This window comes from Mastigoproctus giganteus, chromosome 11, assembly GCF_048544385.1.
Source record: "Mastigoproctus giganteus isolate SK-2022 chromosome 11, ASM4854438v1, whole genome shotgun sequence".
NCBI classification, from domain to species: Eukaryota; Metazoa; Arthropoda; class Arachnida; order Uropygi; family Thelyphonidae; genus Mastigoproctus; species Mastigoproctus giganteus.
Window position 1 is genome coordinate 109,996,239 of NC_143585.1, and position 17,923 is coordinate 110,014,161.

Sequence of the window (17,923 nt, forward strand, 5' to 3'; positions counted from 1 at the left end):
TGCAGGGCATTCTCCTTGGCAGTTAATACACATGGGTTTGTAACTGAACTTTTACGCTACACTGAGCATACGAAAATGCACCAAGACAGGCGATTTGCTAGGGTCTATATTTCTGACACCTAAATCACATTTAAGTATTTGTTACGCATGACAGTTACTGAGCAGTGCAAATACCCAGGTGTGATAGAATTAATGTTGATTTATTAAACATAAGGATGAGTTCCTAGTGGCTACTAGATTCCCTTCACTACACACAAATATTTCTTTCTCAGATGTCACTTTGTGAATTTTTAATTTAGAACAGATTTCCTCTTCAAACACTTCAAGATCCCATGCCAAGATGACACTCTGGGATGAGATCAGTGTCCAGTGGGGGTGTTACTGCAATTAGTATTCCCCAAACAGATGTGGCTCAGAAGAGCTGTTCTGAATGCTTGTTGTTTCTGGCTTCTACAAAGATGTCTCCAGGATTTTGTTTAACTGATTTTGAAAAATCCACCAATCCGTTCAAACCCTTCCATATGAAGGATGAGAACATTTTTTCTTTGGACTTTTCACCAGTGAAATGTATTATCAGGTATAAACGTGCATGATCATGACCTGATGTTACACCTTCATAGTTCTAGGTCTCTTTGTAGATTGATATTATCTGCATCATTGAAATAATTCTCTCATAGTGACCTTGTTGGGGTCCCAGAAAAAGAATTTACATTACTAAGATTCCCAAGAGTGTTTTACTTTCTTCAGTGCCCTCCCCATCCACCATGGAGCCCAAAGGGATGCTCAGTACCTGGTGAGCAACGAATGTGCTTATGAGTGGGAGACACCAGAGCTACCTAAACACCATACCTTGCATCCATCAGCCTAAATCCTATCCCTTGGACCATGAAGATGGGGACTTGGCTTCAGCATGGGTGACCCCTCATGGGCAAACCCACTAGCCAAGTGATTCTGGACAAGTCATCCCAGGACCACCTGTCTTGTCAAAGCTGGGGCCACCCCCCTTAACAATCAGGTTCCCCCTTTCTAAGTTTCCACGGTAAGCATACTGGATTCCTATGGTGTTAGCATGGAATCTAGGCTGTGAGCAGTGTATCCTAGCGATATTATTGTAAGATTCCCATCGCATACAGGTACCCACATCAAGGAACTCAATTATGCCCATCACCACTTCTAACAGAGTCAAAAAATACACTTTGCTTATGAGCATTAAAATAAAAGAGAAACACCCTTTACCTTTCAATGGAGTTTCATCATAAAGTGAACCTTGTCTAGATCTAAAAAATACAGGTGCTCTGAAAGGTGCAGGAGAAGGAATGTCCATGACAGCTTCAGCAGTTCGACCCCAAAGTGCTATAAGAAAATGCAGTTGTTAATTTTATGAAATGTTTTTGCTATCCTAATATCATAAAAAATCTAATTTCTCAGAACCAACATATATATAAATCTTTGTTTGGAAATGGATAATACATAAGCAAATAACAGTACTTTTTATAGCAAGAAATATGTAAAGATTTACAATAATAAAGACAGAGAGAAAGTTGATAATGAGAAATGGTTCCCCCCTGCATGTGGCAGGGAAGGGAAACACATTATATTGAAAGCACCTTATGTAACAACAAATAAGGGTTATAGGGCATTATTATGTACAGATAAAATCAATTGTAGAACAAACAAGAAAATGTTAAAGTGAGATAAGTCATGAATTCATTAATGCAGATCTTCAAATTCAGTCCAAAAAATTAAGAAAATTGTGGAAGTCACATGCAGATGTGGGACAAGTGTTCCTCAAGGACTAGTCACTCAGCACAGAGGATCCATGCAAAAGTTGTGAAATTTACTCTAGTGTTAATTCTCAGTAAATTTAAAGATTGGCATCAAGGCCATGCAGAGGTCAGCAAACTGGCTGTTAACAACCTATTGGCCTAGCGCAACTTTATATTTGAAGAGCACAAGGAAGGTAACATTCTCAGCAAACACATGCAGGTGGGGGGGGGGACTAGCTATATTCATCTAAATATGGAGGAGGGGATGATCCAGCCTTACACAATGAATATTTTCAAAAAAGTCTAGGATCCTCAATGTGGTGCAGAACTCAATTCTACTAGTGGCTACACAATGCCAGTATTTCAGAGCAATCCAACATAAAGCCTTAGTATTCAGCAGAATAAAGGCGTTTAAACTGTAAGGAGGCTGATCCCCAGATTTCCCATAAGTAATGTACATATTTCTGTATAAGCGGCTTCCAAAGATTACCCTACAATCTTTTGATGTCACGCGAGGTAGCATCTCTGCATAGCCAGTAGTGTTGTTGATAACTATAGCACATTGCCAGACCATCAGTTTGTGTGTTTCGCAATGTGTTGTGTTGTATGACTGGTCACTTAGCAACTAGATGGGAAACAAATTTTCTGGAAATTCACCAACTAGTTCCTCTCCTTGATATAAGGAGATTTGTCATCTGTATCATTCATTAAAACTCCGTACTGGACTGCGCCGGAAGGAAAAAAAACATTGTTTGGAAAGCACACATGTGACTGGAGAACTAGCCAGCAACATATGTCCCATTATAATTGTCACATGCTGTGAGACAGCTTCTGCTTAGCAAGTGCAAGCAGACCCATAGAAAGAGGGCATACAGCATTACAGTATCACATGCTATACTCTGGTACCAGACAGAGTGTAGTGTGCAATACTTTGCTAGCTGTTGTTGTTGTTATTTAGTTTTAGGAGCATTAGCAACTAAGTCCATATTGCTCCTGGATATGTGGTGGTCATTCCCTGACCTTTCCGCATCCTCCGTATTTGGTGGTGACAGGCTCAAACCCCGGTCTAATCAAGAAGCGTGTGCTATGCACTGCTGCTGCTCCTTCCCACCTGACTACAGAGGTGCCACTTTGCTAGCACATGCATACAATGTAACAGTAACTGCTGGACAGTTATTACCCCAGCACACAGACAGTGTACGTTTAGTGGAACACCAGGGTCAAGTTATCTTCCCCATTGTGTTCATGCCGTGTTGGTGTATTCAACTGTGTTTCGTCCACAACAGATGGACATGTATGGTAATAGTCTCTATGCATAAGGTAACAATTTTCTGTTCAGTCTTTTCTTTTATCTTACTTTTCACTATCTCTAATTCTGAAATACTGCATATGAAAGGGATGCTATCGCTTGATGAAGATTTCAAGTTTGTCCTGGTGGATATTTTTCATTTAGGCATACCAGCTCATAACACATTTAGCTGGTATGCCTAATTCAAAAACATTAGTGGGTGCTGGTGTATTTCATATACCAGTCAGTTTTTTTTTTTTTTTTGGGGGGGGGGTGAATGGCAAGAAGTAATTCAGAATTATTCACTTCTATTTTTTTATATTTAAAATGTATATTTTAAACCATCCTAATCTGGTGCTCTTGTTCTACATCACCATCCTGTATTTAAGCAAGATCTTGGTAATTGCTATGTGAAGGAAAGCAAATTGCTGTCAGCCTCACTATAAACTGCAGATAAAGACCTGCCTAGGTGCCAGTGATTACACTGAACTAATGTGGAATTTACTTAAAGATGTAACTATTGTCAAGGGAAAAGGGAACGTCTTTTGCTTTTGTAAAGGTGATTACAAAGGTTGCAGATAGTTTTTAAATTCTATGCAGTGGGTCCAACTGATAAAGTTACCAAAAGCAAATTCTAAATGTGAAGCATTCAGGAATGCAAATATAGAAGCTACTAGACTTTTTTATACCAATTATGAGATACTGTTCAAGACTCTGACCTAAACTGATGTCAAGTTGAGCTTTTATTTACACATTTACCAACAATGCCAACTTCATTCAGCAATATGGAATTAGAAGACTTACTCTCTGAGGAGGAGTTGGTTGAAGCCTCCTCTGGCATGAATGATGAAAGAGGTGAGACAGATAAAATCTTCGTGCAAGTAGAAGATTTAACAGAATTAGATTTTTTTTTTTTTCATGAATATACCAAGAACACTGGTTAAAGGTGATCTTCACTTTCTACTCTCATCCAGGGCTCCCAAGTCTCTAAGAATTTAAGGCAGTTTAAGGCATCTATTAATTGTTCGGATTGCAGAGGGAGGGCAATACATTTGAATTATGGAATATCTTTAAAGCAAAAATCACGGAAGCCATTAATGCAAATACCATTAAGAAAATATAGCACAAAGAGGATAACAGGATGGATGAAAATGGATCTGTTCAGTCTAATAGAGCAGAAAAAAAATGGCATGGGAAAGTTACAGTATGATGAAAGGTAGTGAAGCCTACAACAGCTCAGTTGATCTGTAACAGTACAACAGATAAGGTCAGGGAGGCCAAGGCTGAGTAGGAAACAATTTCAACATAGTTTATTCTGATTTTAGCAAAGCATTTGACTCAGTCCCTAATGAGAGGTTACTCTCGAGGCTTGAACATGTTGGATTTACTCGAAAGATTCTAAGATGGGTTGCAAGGTGGCTGAAGGACAGAAGGCAGAGAGTTGTGATCAGTGGATATTCTTCAGCTTGGTGTTCTAATAACTTTTGTTTTTGTAATGTCAGAAGTGAAGTCTGCATGGATATGTTCTTGGGTCACTGTTTCTGATTTTCATAAATGATACTGATGATGGGATAAAGGGTATGATGTCAAAATTTGCAGATGATGTAAAGATTGGGAGAGTTGTTAATGATCAGTATGCTCCTTCAGGATGACTTGAACAGGCTTCAAGAATGGTCAGAAAAGTGGCAGCTATGTTCTAAAATCCAAAAAAAGAACACAAGGTCTTACGCTTGGGGAGCAGCAATCCCAAATTAAATTATACACTTGGTGGGGCTGAATTAAAAACAATAGAGGAAGAAATGGATCTTGAAGTTACAATACAGGCAGATATTAAGTTTTCTGAGCAGTGTAACAGTCAGGAAAGCCCATGGTGTTGTATTGATAATTTATCAAACAATATCCTGTAGAGAGAGATAGGTCATAATTTCACAGTAATACCCCGACTTACGCGAACTCGGAGTTACGCGGTTCTTGATTTTTTTCGTTTGGCAACGCTGCCGCCCACTATCTTCAAGGTCGTTTTTCATATGTTATCGATATACGGTGCGACGGCGGAGAATGAGAGCGAAAGATGAACAAAATTCAACTTTGCTGCTTTTATGTTTTTTATATCAGTGAAGGGGAAACACATTTCACCATAATAACGTAAAAAGCAACACAATTCCAGCTATCGGTATAATCGCAAATGCAATTAGATCGAGTTTACTACCAGTTTATAACAGATTTCACTAGCAGAAACGCAACTGGATTTTTATTGTTTTATGGTAGTAACCCCTAGAAATGTGAGGTGTTAATAGTGTATCTCTGCCTTTATGGTGTTGTTTATTCAGTTGCTACATGCGCGAAGCTTTGTTTATGCGTATCAAGCGTGCCTCCTCGTTTTGTAATTGTGCTTTATTCCCTAAAAATGAGTAAAATACTTAATTAAAAGGTGTGAAAAGGAAGCGTCCTGGTGAAGACACTGCAGATTCAGAGAGAAAAAGAAAAGCAATTATCGATAAACAGAGGCGGACTGGGTCAAAAATTCTTACCCGGGAAAATTTATAGTGGCGTCATACTATGGTTTATGGCCAAAATCACACTGGCCCACCAGGGTTTCCCCGGTAAGGCTTATGGCCAGTCCACCTCTGTCGATAGAGAAAAAATATGAAATTGTGAAACGCTTTGAGCGAAATGAAAGACCATGTGATATTGCACGTGCTACAGGCCTAAATGAAGCAACGGCGAAAAGCACATGACAATTGCAAACTTGACAGGTTGAAAATTGAAAAGGGCTCAATTGTAAAGGGCTTAAAAATTTTAGAAAACAGACTCCAACGAAGAACGCGTTATAGCTACAAAGCAAGGAATAAAAAAATTATTAGCTTGCTACGAAGAAATTCTGCGTGAAAAAAAGAACGCGCTGTGTCGTCAGACGAATTTGTTAGATTTTATGAAGCCATCGACATCGAAATAACTTTTTTACGTAAGTAATTTGTTTTTTTAATACATATTTTGTATTAATATGTATAAAGAACTGCAATTTTATTAATATTTTTCTTCTAAACTAGTGTTTTTGTTAGTCCTTGGTCCCAATTAAGCAAAATTTATATGTATTTATATGCAAAGTTGTACCCCGACTTACGCGAATTCGACTTACGCGATTTTCGTCGGACCCACCTATCGCGTAACTTCGGGGTATTACTGTATAAGGCACTTATAAGACTGCATTTGGAATACTGTGTCCGGGTATGGAGATCTCATCGGAAAAACGACATTGAGCTATTTGGAAAGGGTCCAAAGACAGGCAGCTCAGATGGTGAGATCAGCAAAATGGCAATTGTATGAGGAAAGACTGATTAAGTGAGCTACAAAACTTGGCAAACAGGCACCTTAGAAGGGACCTGAATGAGGTTTATAAAGCTCTGAGACGGATTAGTAAAGTGAATGAAGGTGGAAATTTCACTGTTCTAAAGAATTCAAGAATTAGGGGCCATAAATTCAAATTGTGGGGGAAAAGGATTAGACTAGATTGTAGGAAGTTTTCTTTTAGCAAGAAAGTTGTTGATTACTGTAACAGGCTGTCTCCACAGGTGGTCGAGGCTGACAGTTTGAAGAAATTTGAGATTTAACTGGATGGTTACCTAGATGAGGAGAGAAGCGCATAATTTGCATTTTCTTATCTATTTTTTTTTTTTTTGGCTGATGCAACAAAATTCTGTGGCTTTTTTTAAACTATATGGCAAATGATCAGAAAAGGTTTTAAAGCTGTGTTCCTGCCTTATTATGTATTTTCCTGAAATTAAAATCTATTGAAATTAAAGTTCTATTGGAACTGATAGTACTCATGGTACTAGAGTACTATCAGTTCCAATAACTTTTGTTTTTGAAAGAAAACAAAATAAATATATAATAAAAGTTTGTATAATTTCACCAGTTCAAAAAGACCAGGTGACAATTTGTTTTAACAGTTAATAATCCTTCAGCTAAAAATTCTTTGATTTAAATATATATATCTTCTAGTTCAGCTACCAGCAAAGTGTTTTTAAAACACAATTTTTACAACTGATAAATACAGGTGGTTCTCAACTTTACGAGTTAATTTGTTCCTAGCATGCGTTCATAAAGCGGAAATTTATTTCACATAGACATAATGTTAAAAATAGGGGTTACGTTATCAACAATGAATTAGTTAGCTAATTAGTTTATGTTTAAACAATGATTGATTTATCCAAGGAAATGAAAACGTAGCCTGTAAAATCAAGCAAATTATAATAATAGAGAAATTATTTATGACTTACAAATGTCAAAGAATGTTTATTCTTCATCATCATCATCGACTAAATGCACACTCACTGATCACTCATTATTGGCTCGGCACTTGTTTTTTATTACACAAGGAGTCGTCTTCTTCAGAAATGCTTCAAGAGGCATTCATTTCCAAGATAATCTTCTCTTTTTTTTTTTTAATGGAACGCACAAATTGTAACTAACATGATTTGCACAGAGTAACAAGTTTATGAAGCTTTAAAAAAAAGGAATGAAGAGAAGATTCTGAAAATTTATTTATGTTTTTTATACGATTGAAGATTTCAGTAAAGGGCAAACATATTTCACCATAATAACGTAAAACCCACACAATTCCAGCTATTGGGTATTTTCACAAATGCAATAACATCGAGTTTACTACCCATTTATAATTTCTTACAGTAATAGAAAAGCCCAATAAACCGGAAAGTGCAAATTCTTTTTATTGTTTTATGGTCATAACTTCCAGAAATGTGTTTTAGAAAAATATCACAACGCCCTTCAAAATTGATTCTTATCACATATGATAACGATGAAAGTGTAGTGCGTTTAATGATTTGAATTGGTAACTACAGTTGGTCGTCGACTTACGACCGACTTCTGTTCTGACTGACAGGTCATAAGTCGATCTGGTCGTATGTCGGCTATATATTTATTAACAGTATTTTTAACCTTTCTAATCTTTTCATCATCTTTATAATTTATTTTTATAATCTTTAAAATTTTTATCATCTTTTATTTTTCATTTTAAAGACTAATGTTTTCATCTTTTACTTAGCGATACTGTACATACCTTCGTTTCTACGCCTAGGCTATCTCTCTCTCTCTCTGAGGTTAAATTCAAACGTTCTCTACATTTTAATTGGTTTATTATTCATACTGTTTATAAAAAAACAAAACTACAATCTATAATTATATTGTACATAATGTGAAAAATAATACTGTACATGATGTACTGTAAACACAAAAATACAATCTAAAATTAATGTAAAAATTAATACAAATGAAATTTACAAAATCAATTTTTAATCTTTGCTTGTGCTGGGTTGTGCATCGTCAGGGTCATGTTCTTGGGTTGAGGTAGGAGTTGTTTATTTATAAGATACCGTGGAATGTGATAACTTCAAGTCACGTGCCATCGTATTCACTTTCTTTTCGCCTTCATACTGCTGGATAATTTTCATTTTACACTCTAAATCAATAGTTTTCCTTGACTTCTTAGTGGCGTATATGTAGATGAAGACATTTTCCTTTTACTAAACATTTTATGCGTATTTCAGTAGAATTTTAATTAATACACCACACGCAACAGATGCTTGAAAGCGACTGGGTGTATGTGAGAGAGCGACTGAGTGTATGTGCCTGGTGCTGTCTTCAGGCCTCCCGTCATCGATGTGCCTCCTCACCTGGGTTATGGGTGTCCTCAGTAGTGACTTCCTGATTTATTATTATTATTATTTTTTTGTGGTCGTAAGTCGCATAGGTCGCAAGTCGACGACCAAGTGTAATACAATTTACACTATAAAAACAACCTTTTAGGGAGTTATATAGCAAAAATTTGAACTTCCAAGGTCATGGAATGAATTACCAAAAAACGATGAATTATTGGGTTCACATTACGATATTTTTGCGACACGATGGTAACGGATTAATATCGTAAAGCGGGGTACACTGTATTGTATAGTTACGTGCGTGGTTTGAAATGCGGTATTTATGAATGTTTAACATTAATTTTTTGCAATTAATGTTCATATTTTCGATTTTGTTGATACTTGGTGGGGGGGGGATTGTAAACCCGGGAATTCGTAAAGTGAAAACTCGTAAAGCAGGAACTGCCTGTGCTCAATAGTCTGATGTTGCAATTACAAGTTATCAATCATTCTCCAATTATCTTAGATAAGATTATAGGATTGTTAAACATATTCTTACTACTACTACTGAATTATCAATTTCTGTGAGGAGAAAGTGATAAGTAGTCTAGTTGAAAAATTATTAGCAAGTCAGGTATATGGATAATCTGGTTAATTCTAATAAGTAATACTAGCATGCATGAATTCAATTATCCTTTACCATGTTCTTCAGAATGCTGCAATATGTGAGCTGTCCATTTTGCATAATCAAATTCTGTATCAGCTGCCAATATATGTTCTAATAATTTTTCATTAATGATATTCAGTATCCCAAAGCTACTGGGATAGCCAGATGTGGTAATTTGTGTCCTCAAATTTGTATCCTACAATAAAAGAGAAAATTAGTTACAGTATTCACATAAAACATTTAAACTTTCTGAAAAATCACAAGATGAAAAATTATCACTCTTTTTTTTAAAATAAGCTATTAATGAATATTATAAGAAATTGCATAAACAATAGAATAGCTTATACAAAAAGGTAGGTCAGTAAAGATGGACATCCACCTAAACTCTTGTAAGAATGGTAAAACCAGTCAATGTATGGCGGCACCTCCGTAGCCAGGTGGGCAGGAGCAGCAAGTGTGTAGCACACGCTTCTTGATTAGACCAAGGTTTGAGCCCATGACCACAAAATACGGAGGATGCGGAAAGGTCAGGGAATGACCCCCGCATATCCCTGGAGCAATATGGCCTTAGTTGTTAATGCTCCTAAAAACCAAATAACAAACAAGTAGGCAATGTATAGAGCAGCGTTTCCCAAACATTTTTAGTCACAGAACACTTTTCATCTCGCAATATATTGAAGGAACACTTACATATTCATGGAACACTTGCGAAACACAAGTTTAGCAGGAGTCAAAGAACTGTTGCTAATATTTTATTACATACAACGCACTGTGCATCAGGAGCACTTTCTTTCCAACACACATAAAGCCAAAATTCAAATAACTGTCATCATACTTTCATTTTGGTCTTTTATTAGTGGGTTCCTGTTTTTTCACTTCGGATTTTTGGGGAACAAAAGGCTGCAATTGTTCATCCTCACTTTGAAGTGTGACAATGTTGTGTTTGTTTTCATCGACCACAGTTGCACTACTAGAAGTACTTGCTTCTTGTTTTAAAGTTCCTTTTTTCAGCCACAAATCCATGGTCATTTATTTTAATAATAGTATTTAATAGTATTTTGAAATACAGATAATTATCAAAAAACATTTAAACAAGGAAGTGAGTTTAGTTATGATATCAGTTCGCTTCCTCCTCTCCTTCAACCCATGTACTCCAGGCTAAATTGCATATGAATGGCATTACCTCTATGCATACTTTTCTAGGCAAAGCCCACCAAAATAAAGTGTTCCACAGTCTATTTGATTATTGGTCTATGCCAGTATATTAATAATCGGGAGGGGGGGGTAAAATTATGATACAAAAGTGGTGTAGGCTAGAAATATGCAAAATTTATTTATTTTATTTTATTTTTTAAATTATTAATTACGATTTTTTGCAGAACACTTGTTCGCATCCCAAGGAACACTAGTGTTCCGCAGAACACAGTTTGAGAAACGGTATAGAGAACCACCTGCCAGTGGGAAACATTTCTGTCTCAGATGGGTAATTTGATCACATATCCTGATGATTTGTTAGAAAAATATAGGACCATGATGAAAACAATGACACAAGTTAGATACGGGTCTGTAATTTTGGCCAGGCACAACAGGAGGGATTATATGCAGGAAGCCTCGTCGATTAACTTAACTCAAGGGGGGAACAGAATCTATTTTGTAGAGAGTAGACTTGAAGGAAAATGGTGTAAAGAGTTTTTGCAAGTATGGATTCAGAATACATTCAGGGTTCAGGCACATCTCAAGATGATGCAGTTTTTCTGCAACCACATGAACAGATCGATTGGTAACAGGGCATCCTGTTACCTTGACTTGATACCTTGACCCAACTACTGCATTTCACTGATCTGCTAACTTCTAAGTGTAAACACTGTTGATTTTATACTTATTCTTAACATTTAGATGGCAGATATGGTTCATTTTTCCTGAATCCCAGGGTGTGTGGATACTTTTGGCAAGTAGCATATATAGGAAATATAAGAAAAATGGGGTAGTAGAAGTACTCGTTTCAGCAAAGGAGCCTCACTCAAGCATTAGCCTATGAAGAGCAGTGGGGATCAATAACAAATGTCTCATGCTGTTCAATCATCCCTTATTCACAGCAGGAACTTCCACTAATGTCATACTGCTCCAATTTTAAATACAGCAGTTATTCATGTGAAATAGTATCAGAAGCTTTACTGAAATCTATGATGTCAAAATTATTTTCTACATCCAGGTCCTTTCTGATTACCTCATACTATCTAATTAGATTGGCTAGACAAAAATTTCTCTTAATAAATCCTTGCTGTGATTTCCATATAATTCCTCTCAAGATGATCCTGCATTACTTTTTTTAACCACTTCACTATTTTTTCCTTTCATAAAAGTCAACCTTAGAAGTCTGTAGCTAATTTTGCACATTGATTCCCCATTGTGAATAGGAAACATATGCACATGTCTGTAGAGACATTCCTTAAGCAACAAGATGCTCTCATTATAGCTAACAGTTTGCTTACCACTTCTATTGCTGCTTCTAATATAATTGGATAGATTCCATTAAGGCCTAGGTCAGGAACCTTTTTACACTGGAAGGCCATATTTTATTTAACCAAGATACTATTAGGCCACATGCTGAGAATTAAATATACAAAAAAAAATTATATTTTTGTAGGCATATGTGCAATTTTAATTACAGCCTGAGATAGTAGTCTGATATCTGGTTCCAACATCATTGAGCTTAGTTTTAATTGGTCCTCCAAGTGAATATACGTCACCTAAGATCTCAAACTTGTTTTAATTTATATCATATATGAAAATGTTGATTCACAACAGTAGGTTGTGCCAAAACATGATAGCATTTGACGAGCATGTTAACGTAGTGGGTATTCAACAGCATTTTTCCATATTTGAAGAGGATCCTTCTTCACATCAGACTTCAGAATATTATCTTCTGAGAGCTCAATTAATTCCATCTGCAAGTCATCAGGTGCTTTGGAAACATCAACCAGCTGAGGTTGAAAAGCTAGTTTCAGTGTGAGATCACGTTTCTCAAAATCAGCAAATCTTTCATTGTATTCTTCAATCAGTGAGTCTAAAACAGCTGTGCATTCTTTCATGTCGCATCAATGATTTGTTTGTATCCTGTTCAATAAATACTTTTGCCAGTTCAGGAAAGAGCTCAGCTGAAAGTTCCAAATGGATAAGTAAGATTTTGAAAAAGGTCAGCTTTTTCGGAAATGCCTGTATTTTAAGCCACAAATTATATATAGATTTGGTTTTACCTTGCAAAAAAATATTCAGATCATTTTGCTTTGACATTATATCACACAAAAATGCAATATCTCTGCAGAATTCCACTTTTGACAATTCACACTGTTCATTCAGTTCCTCAAAAAAAGCTTGTGATTTGTTTTTGCAAAGATAAAAGTTTGACAAGTATTTGTCCTTGGAACAACCAGTGCACTTTAGAATGATATGGCAGATCTACGATGAATGTTTCTGCATCGGGCTGAAGCATGTTACAAAATTGGCGATGTCGTGATGTATTTGCTCGAATGTAGTTCACAATACCTATAACTTTATTTAATGTGTCACTTAAAACAGTAGATTTGGCACACAGATTCTGCTGAAGAAGATTACAGTGAAAGGAAATCAAAGTATCTGGATCTGGCAATTCTTTCTATAGTAACACAACAAATTCTTCATGTTTTCCCCTCATAGAAGGTGCGCCACCTGTAAATATACTTACTAAATTACATAAATTTGGTTTTGCTTCACGGAATTTTCCTTTTAAGATGGTGAAGATGTCAATTCCATGTGTACTGGCAGTAAGGGTACCCAAAGCCAGTAACTCCTTGTGACAATGAAAATCCGCAATTATAACACAAATAAAAAATAACATCTGTGCTGAGTCAGTAATGTCAGTGGATTCATCCAAGGCAATCGAATAATAAATGTCTTTGCTGCTTTTGCATGAAGCTGTTCTGTTATATTACGAGCTAATTCGTGTTGCCAATCAGTTATGGTCCTCCTTGAAAGAGGTAGTTGTTTGTACTTCTTAACCTTAGCTGAATCTAAACATTCCACAACTTCAAACAATGCATTCTTTTATGATTTCCATATTGCTAAATGGCTTACCTCTTCTTCCAAGTATATATGCTACTTTATATGCTGCTTCAGTGATGTGAGTCCCTTGTCCTGCCGTAGTTTTGAACACTTGTTGCGGCTGTTGCTTTCCATCTTTCATTTTCTCAAGTGCAGACTTTCAAGGTTCTCGTTCTAGTTTAGCATATTTTTTGTGCTTGTAAGTCGAATAATGCTGATATGCATGATATTTTTTCACAGTTGCCAATATGGTGTTGCCGAGCAAACACAATTTTATCGTTCAATGAAACAACATAATACTGCAATTCTCATTCTTCATTGAATACTCTCTTTTCTTCCTTTAATGCTCTTTTCTTCTTTCTTGACATAATTGGGTTACCAGTAAAAATTAAAAATGGAATACACAGATTGATTGAAGATTCAATTTTAAAGGAAACAAGCACTGGAAACAGATGGCACTGCAGAGAATGATTGGAATATCAACTGATACTGATAGTAGTCAACAAGATGAGTCAATCAGTGATAAGAAAGGCAACATTGCCAAATGAAGTTCAATTTCAAGTGGAAGTGATGTCATATCATATATATGGGAAACAATAATATTCTGTAAAGATTGGTGAATTAGAATAAATGCTTTATTTCATATTTACTTTAATATACAATTCATTATTATTTTCCTTAACTAGAAAACACAATGCATACATATACTTTACAGTTCTTTCTTATGAAACTCTCAGGCCTGTGATGTGAATCACTGGGTGGTTGCCAGTTTGCCAATTACCTAGTTGCCACTGACAGGCCCCTCTCTAACTACACAGTTATCGATATAAATAATTTTACCTCTTCACTTTGTTTTGTCCTCTATCGATCTATCCAATATTTTTATGCCTTTTATGTTTCTTTTAGTAATGTACGGTTTAAATATAAACTAATTTATATAAGTATAATAGAAAATGGTAAACAGGGAAAAAGTAAAATGCTAATAAGTCACATATATCTTTAAATGACTATACAATAAAATGATGATAATATAAAAGGGGTCAAAGTATGCATGGAGAAATTGCAGCCAGTGGTATTGATTGATTTATTATGATTTTATTAGTGCATTAGCATCTAAAGCTATTATGTGACAGGAGATAATTAAACCAATTTAAAAATAGATATATAAATAAATTATGGTAACCTTTGGTTACCTCAACACAAATCACATAACAGTAAAAAGTGATATATGTAAAAATATATATATATATATATATATATATATATATATATATATATATTTGGGATTTTATTTACATTTATATAAATTAATACGGTGTAAAAATTTAAAAACAGCAGACACGTTGTCATTGTCAGATAAAATCTGACAAGAGTGTAAAAGGCTCAGTCACAGTTAAAAGTCGTAAAACTGTCACAGGACTCACACATAGGAGGGTCATTGCCCTCGGCAAATACACGTGTCAGATGATTGTGTCCTATGCAGGTCTGGGCAAGAACAACTTCCTCCTTACGATTCCTGCACAGACTAGACTGCCATGGTTCAATTATAGGCAACCAGTGGTAGTTTTATGAACAGAGCAGAATGTTTGAATACCATTTGGACAAGAGGAAACTTTTGTAATCTTAGGCTTTTCAACTGAGTCTGGATTTATTAATAATTAGTTTACAACTGTTGTGCAAGCCAATTGAAATATGCTATAACTGTTATCATGACAACTTTAGCACATTTATTGGAAAATGAGAGTTTAGACAATGGATGACAGTAATGCTGGAATGGGAATTAAAGTATTTCATTTCATTTCTGCAAGACTAATTTTAGCGAGTGGCTGGTTTGAGTTTTAGTGGTGGAACAGAGGCTATAATGCACCAAAACAAGGTTACTAAAGAGAAAGGTGATAGAGAGATTTCAGTGACCTGTGGAATTAAGTCACCATATAAAAATGTATAAGGGATAAAAAAATAGTGTAAAAGTATATTTTAAATAGCCAAAAATGGCTCATTACTGGATAAAATCTTAGTGTATAGGGTTCAGTCAGATGGTTAAAAGTGGTAAAACATAAACAGCATCCACTAATAAAATGAGGAAACCAAGACAAAATATGATGGATATTTAGAAGTGTTGCAATCCTCACATACAGGAGGATCATCAGCTCTCAACAAAAATTAATACATATAATGGCTACATCCTATGAGGGGATAATATGGTTGCTGCATAGACTAGGCTGCCAAAGTTTGATTACAGGCTTGATCTAATACAATTTCTTTGTGATTACAATGGCACCCACCGGTATTGCACTACCTCCGTGGGTGCGGGATTTTGTGCACATAAAGGATAGTAGAATCAGGCCGGTTTCATAGTGCCTGGGGACAGGCACCGGCTGCCCAGGTGTTGGCTGGTGTTGTCCAGGTGATGTCCCTGGTGGCAAAGTAGCCTACAGTTTCTACACCATCACAGAGAACAAAGGTGGAGATGGACTACTGCCTTGGAGCCACCATGATACACACACACACAAGCCCTGGATGATGTGAAGGGAAATGTATATATTCAGTAAACCCCCGCTATTCGCGGTCGCTGATTTAATATAAAATGAAACCTAAAAAAATGTGAATTTTAAAGCGCCGCGAACATTTTCTGCCATAAAAAAACATGATGTGGCTAAAATTATTCTTCCCGGTCAAAACAGCACTCAGTGGGTGGGAGGAGAGGGGTGACAAAATCTTGAGCATGGACGTTTCTTGCTAATCCTTGTTCAGTATGTGTTATGCGCTTGTCATGGAAGGTTTCATCGTTTGCTTTTAATTTATATGGTTATAAATTGGATAAATTTATCAATTTATAAATTGATATGTTTAAAACAGCCTCCGTAGCCGAGTGGGCAGGAGCGGGAGTGCAGTAGCACACGCTCTTTGAGTAGACCGGGGTTCAAGCCCCTGACTGCTGAATACGGTCGATCTGCCAACCTGCACTGGACCAGCGTGGCAGATTATGGTCCATTTCCCTCAACATGAATTGTTGAGGAGGCTTCCATCCTGCAGTGGGTTGATAATGGCTGCACTTTACTTCTTTTTTTTTTTTTATGCTTACAAAAATGATAAATCTACCGTTTTGCAGTAAAGCAGACTTTTTCGAGTGTGTTAGCAGAAGAAAGTGACTTTATTGTGGACAAGTTCTTTCTAATCCGTACAAAAATATGGCTACGAATAACAAGGGAAATGTGACAAGATCAAAGAAGGTGATGACGTTAGCGAATAAAATTGAGTTATTAGACAAAATTTCTAATGGTGAAAGTGTCTCCTCAGTGGCAAAACATTATAAAATCAATGAGTCAACGGTATGATCAATCAAGAAATCGGAAGAAAAAATCCGCCGCAGTGTCTGTGAAAACGCGCTAATTGCTTCAAAAATTTGCTCTGTAACTCGTGATGTTAAATTAGAAAAAATGGAAAAGGCTTTAAATCTGTGGATAGAAGACCGAACTCAAAATAAAATTCCGTTAAATTCACTCATCATTCGTGAAAAGGCAAAACTCCTTTATCAACACTTTAGCGAAACAGGTGATAGCACTGGCGGGATAAGTTTTTTGGTAGCAAAGGCACCGGTTTGAAAGATTTGTTTGAAATTTCTAATAAATATTACATTTAATATTAAATTGTTTCTTATTTTCATTTCGATGCCATATGCTTGCATTTCACTATGTACTTTTTTTTTTTTGATTTGGTAGTTGTTGGCGCATCAGCTTCTGTGGCCATATTGCACCTCCCAAGGTTTTGGCAGTACTTTGATCCAAGCCCGAGGCGGGAATCGAACCCACAACCTTTGGGTTGCCGGGCAGGTACTTTACCCACTCGGCTAGCCCGGTCAGCCTCACTATGTACTGTCTATGTACATAGTCATATTATGAAGGTACATATAATACATACATAGAAAAAATTTAAGACTAGTTTTTCTAATATATTTCATACTTTGGAATGGAACCCTATTAATTACTATGGGAGCCATAACTCAGTATTCACGGCATTTCTCAGGAACGTAACCCCCGCGAATAGCGGGGGTTTACTGTAATTGTATATAAATCTATGTAAGTTTTGTATATTTATATGAAGGTATGTAAACTGCATGTATTAATAAATGAGAAAAAAAAAATGACCTCCAATGGGACCACTGTTACCATTGGGATTCTAAATTGGTATGCATTACTTGCCTATAATACAATCTGCAACTCTGTGCTGCACACTGAATATTCTGGCATCTGTTAGTATAAGAGATTAACAGGCTGTGACTGTTCTGAAGTTGTGCTGATATGGCAATAGCATCTACTAGATCATCACCCTTGATCCCAAAGTTGCTTGGGAACCAGAAGAACCAGATATCAGAACTTTCCAAAAGTGAATGAAGTATCTGCTGAACTCAAGATAGGACTGGATGAGAAATATATTTTATTACTGATAAGACTTATAATGTACT

At 36.2% G+C, this 17,923-nt stretch overlaps 1 protein-coding gene across 6 annotated transcripts in view; it reads right to left on the reverse strand.

Moving 5' to 3' along the window:
* The window catches only part of LOC150078345 (rhotekin-2-like), a 322,298-nt gene that overhangs the window by 11,189 nt on the left and 293,186 nt on the right, over positions 1–17,923 (reverse strand). For all 6 annotated transcript variants that reach the window (XM_090385333.1, XM_090385330.1, XM_090385335.1 and 3 more), the window contains 2 exons: positions 9,412–9,574; positions 1,237–1,353 (listed from right to left, as the gene is read on the reverse strand). In XM_090385333.1, the coding sequence (XP_090241459.1) occupies positions 1,237–1,353; positions 9,412–9,574 (280 nt within the window). The remainder of the gene's footprint in view (positions 1–1,236; positions 1,354–9,411; positions 9,575–17,923) is intronic.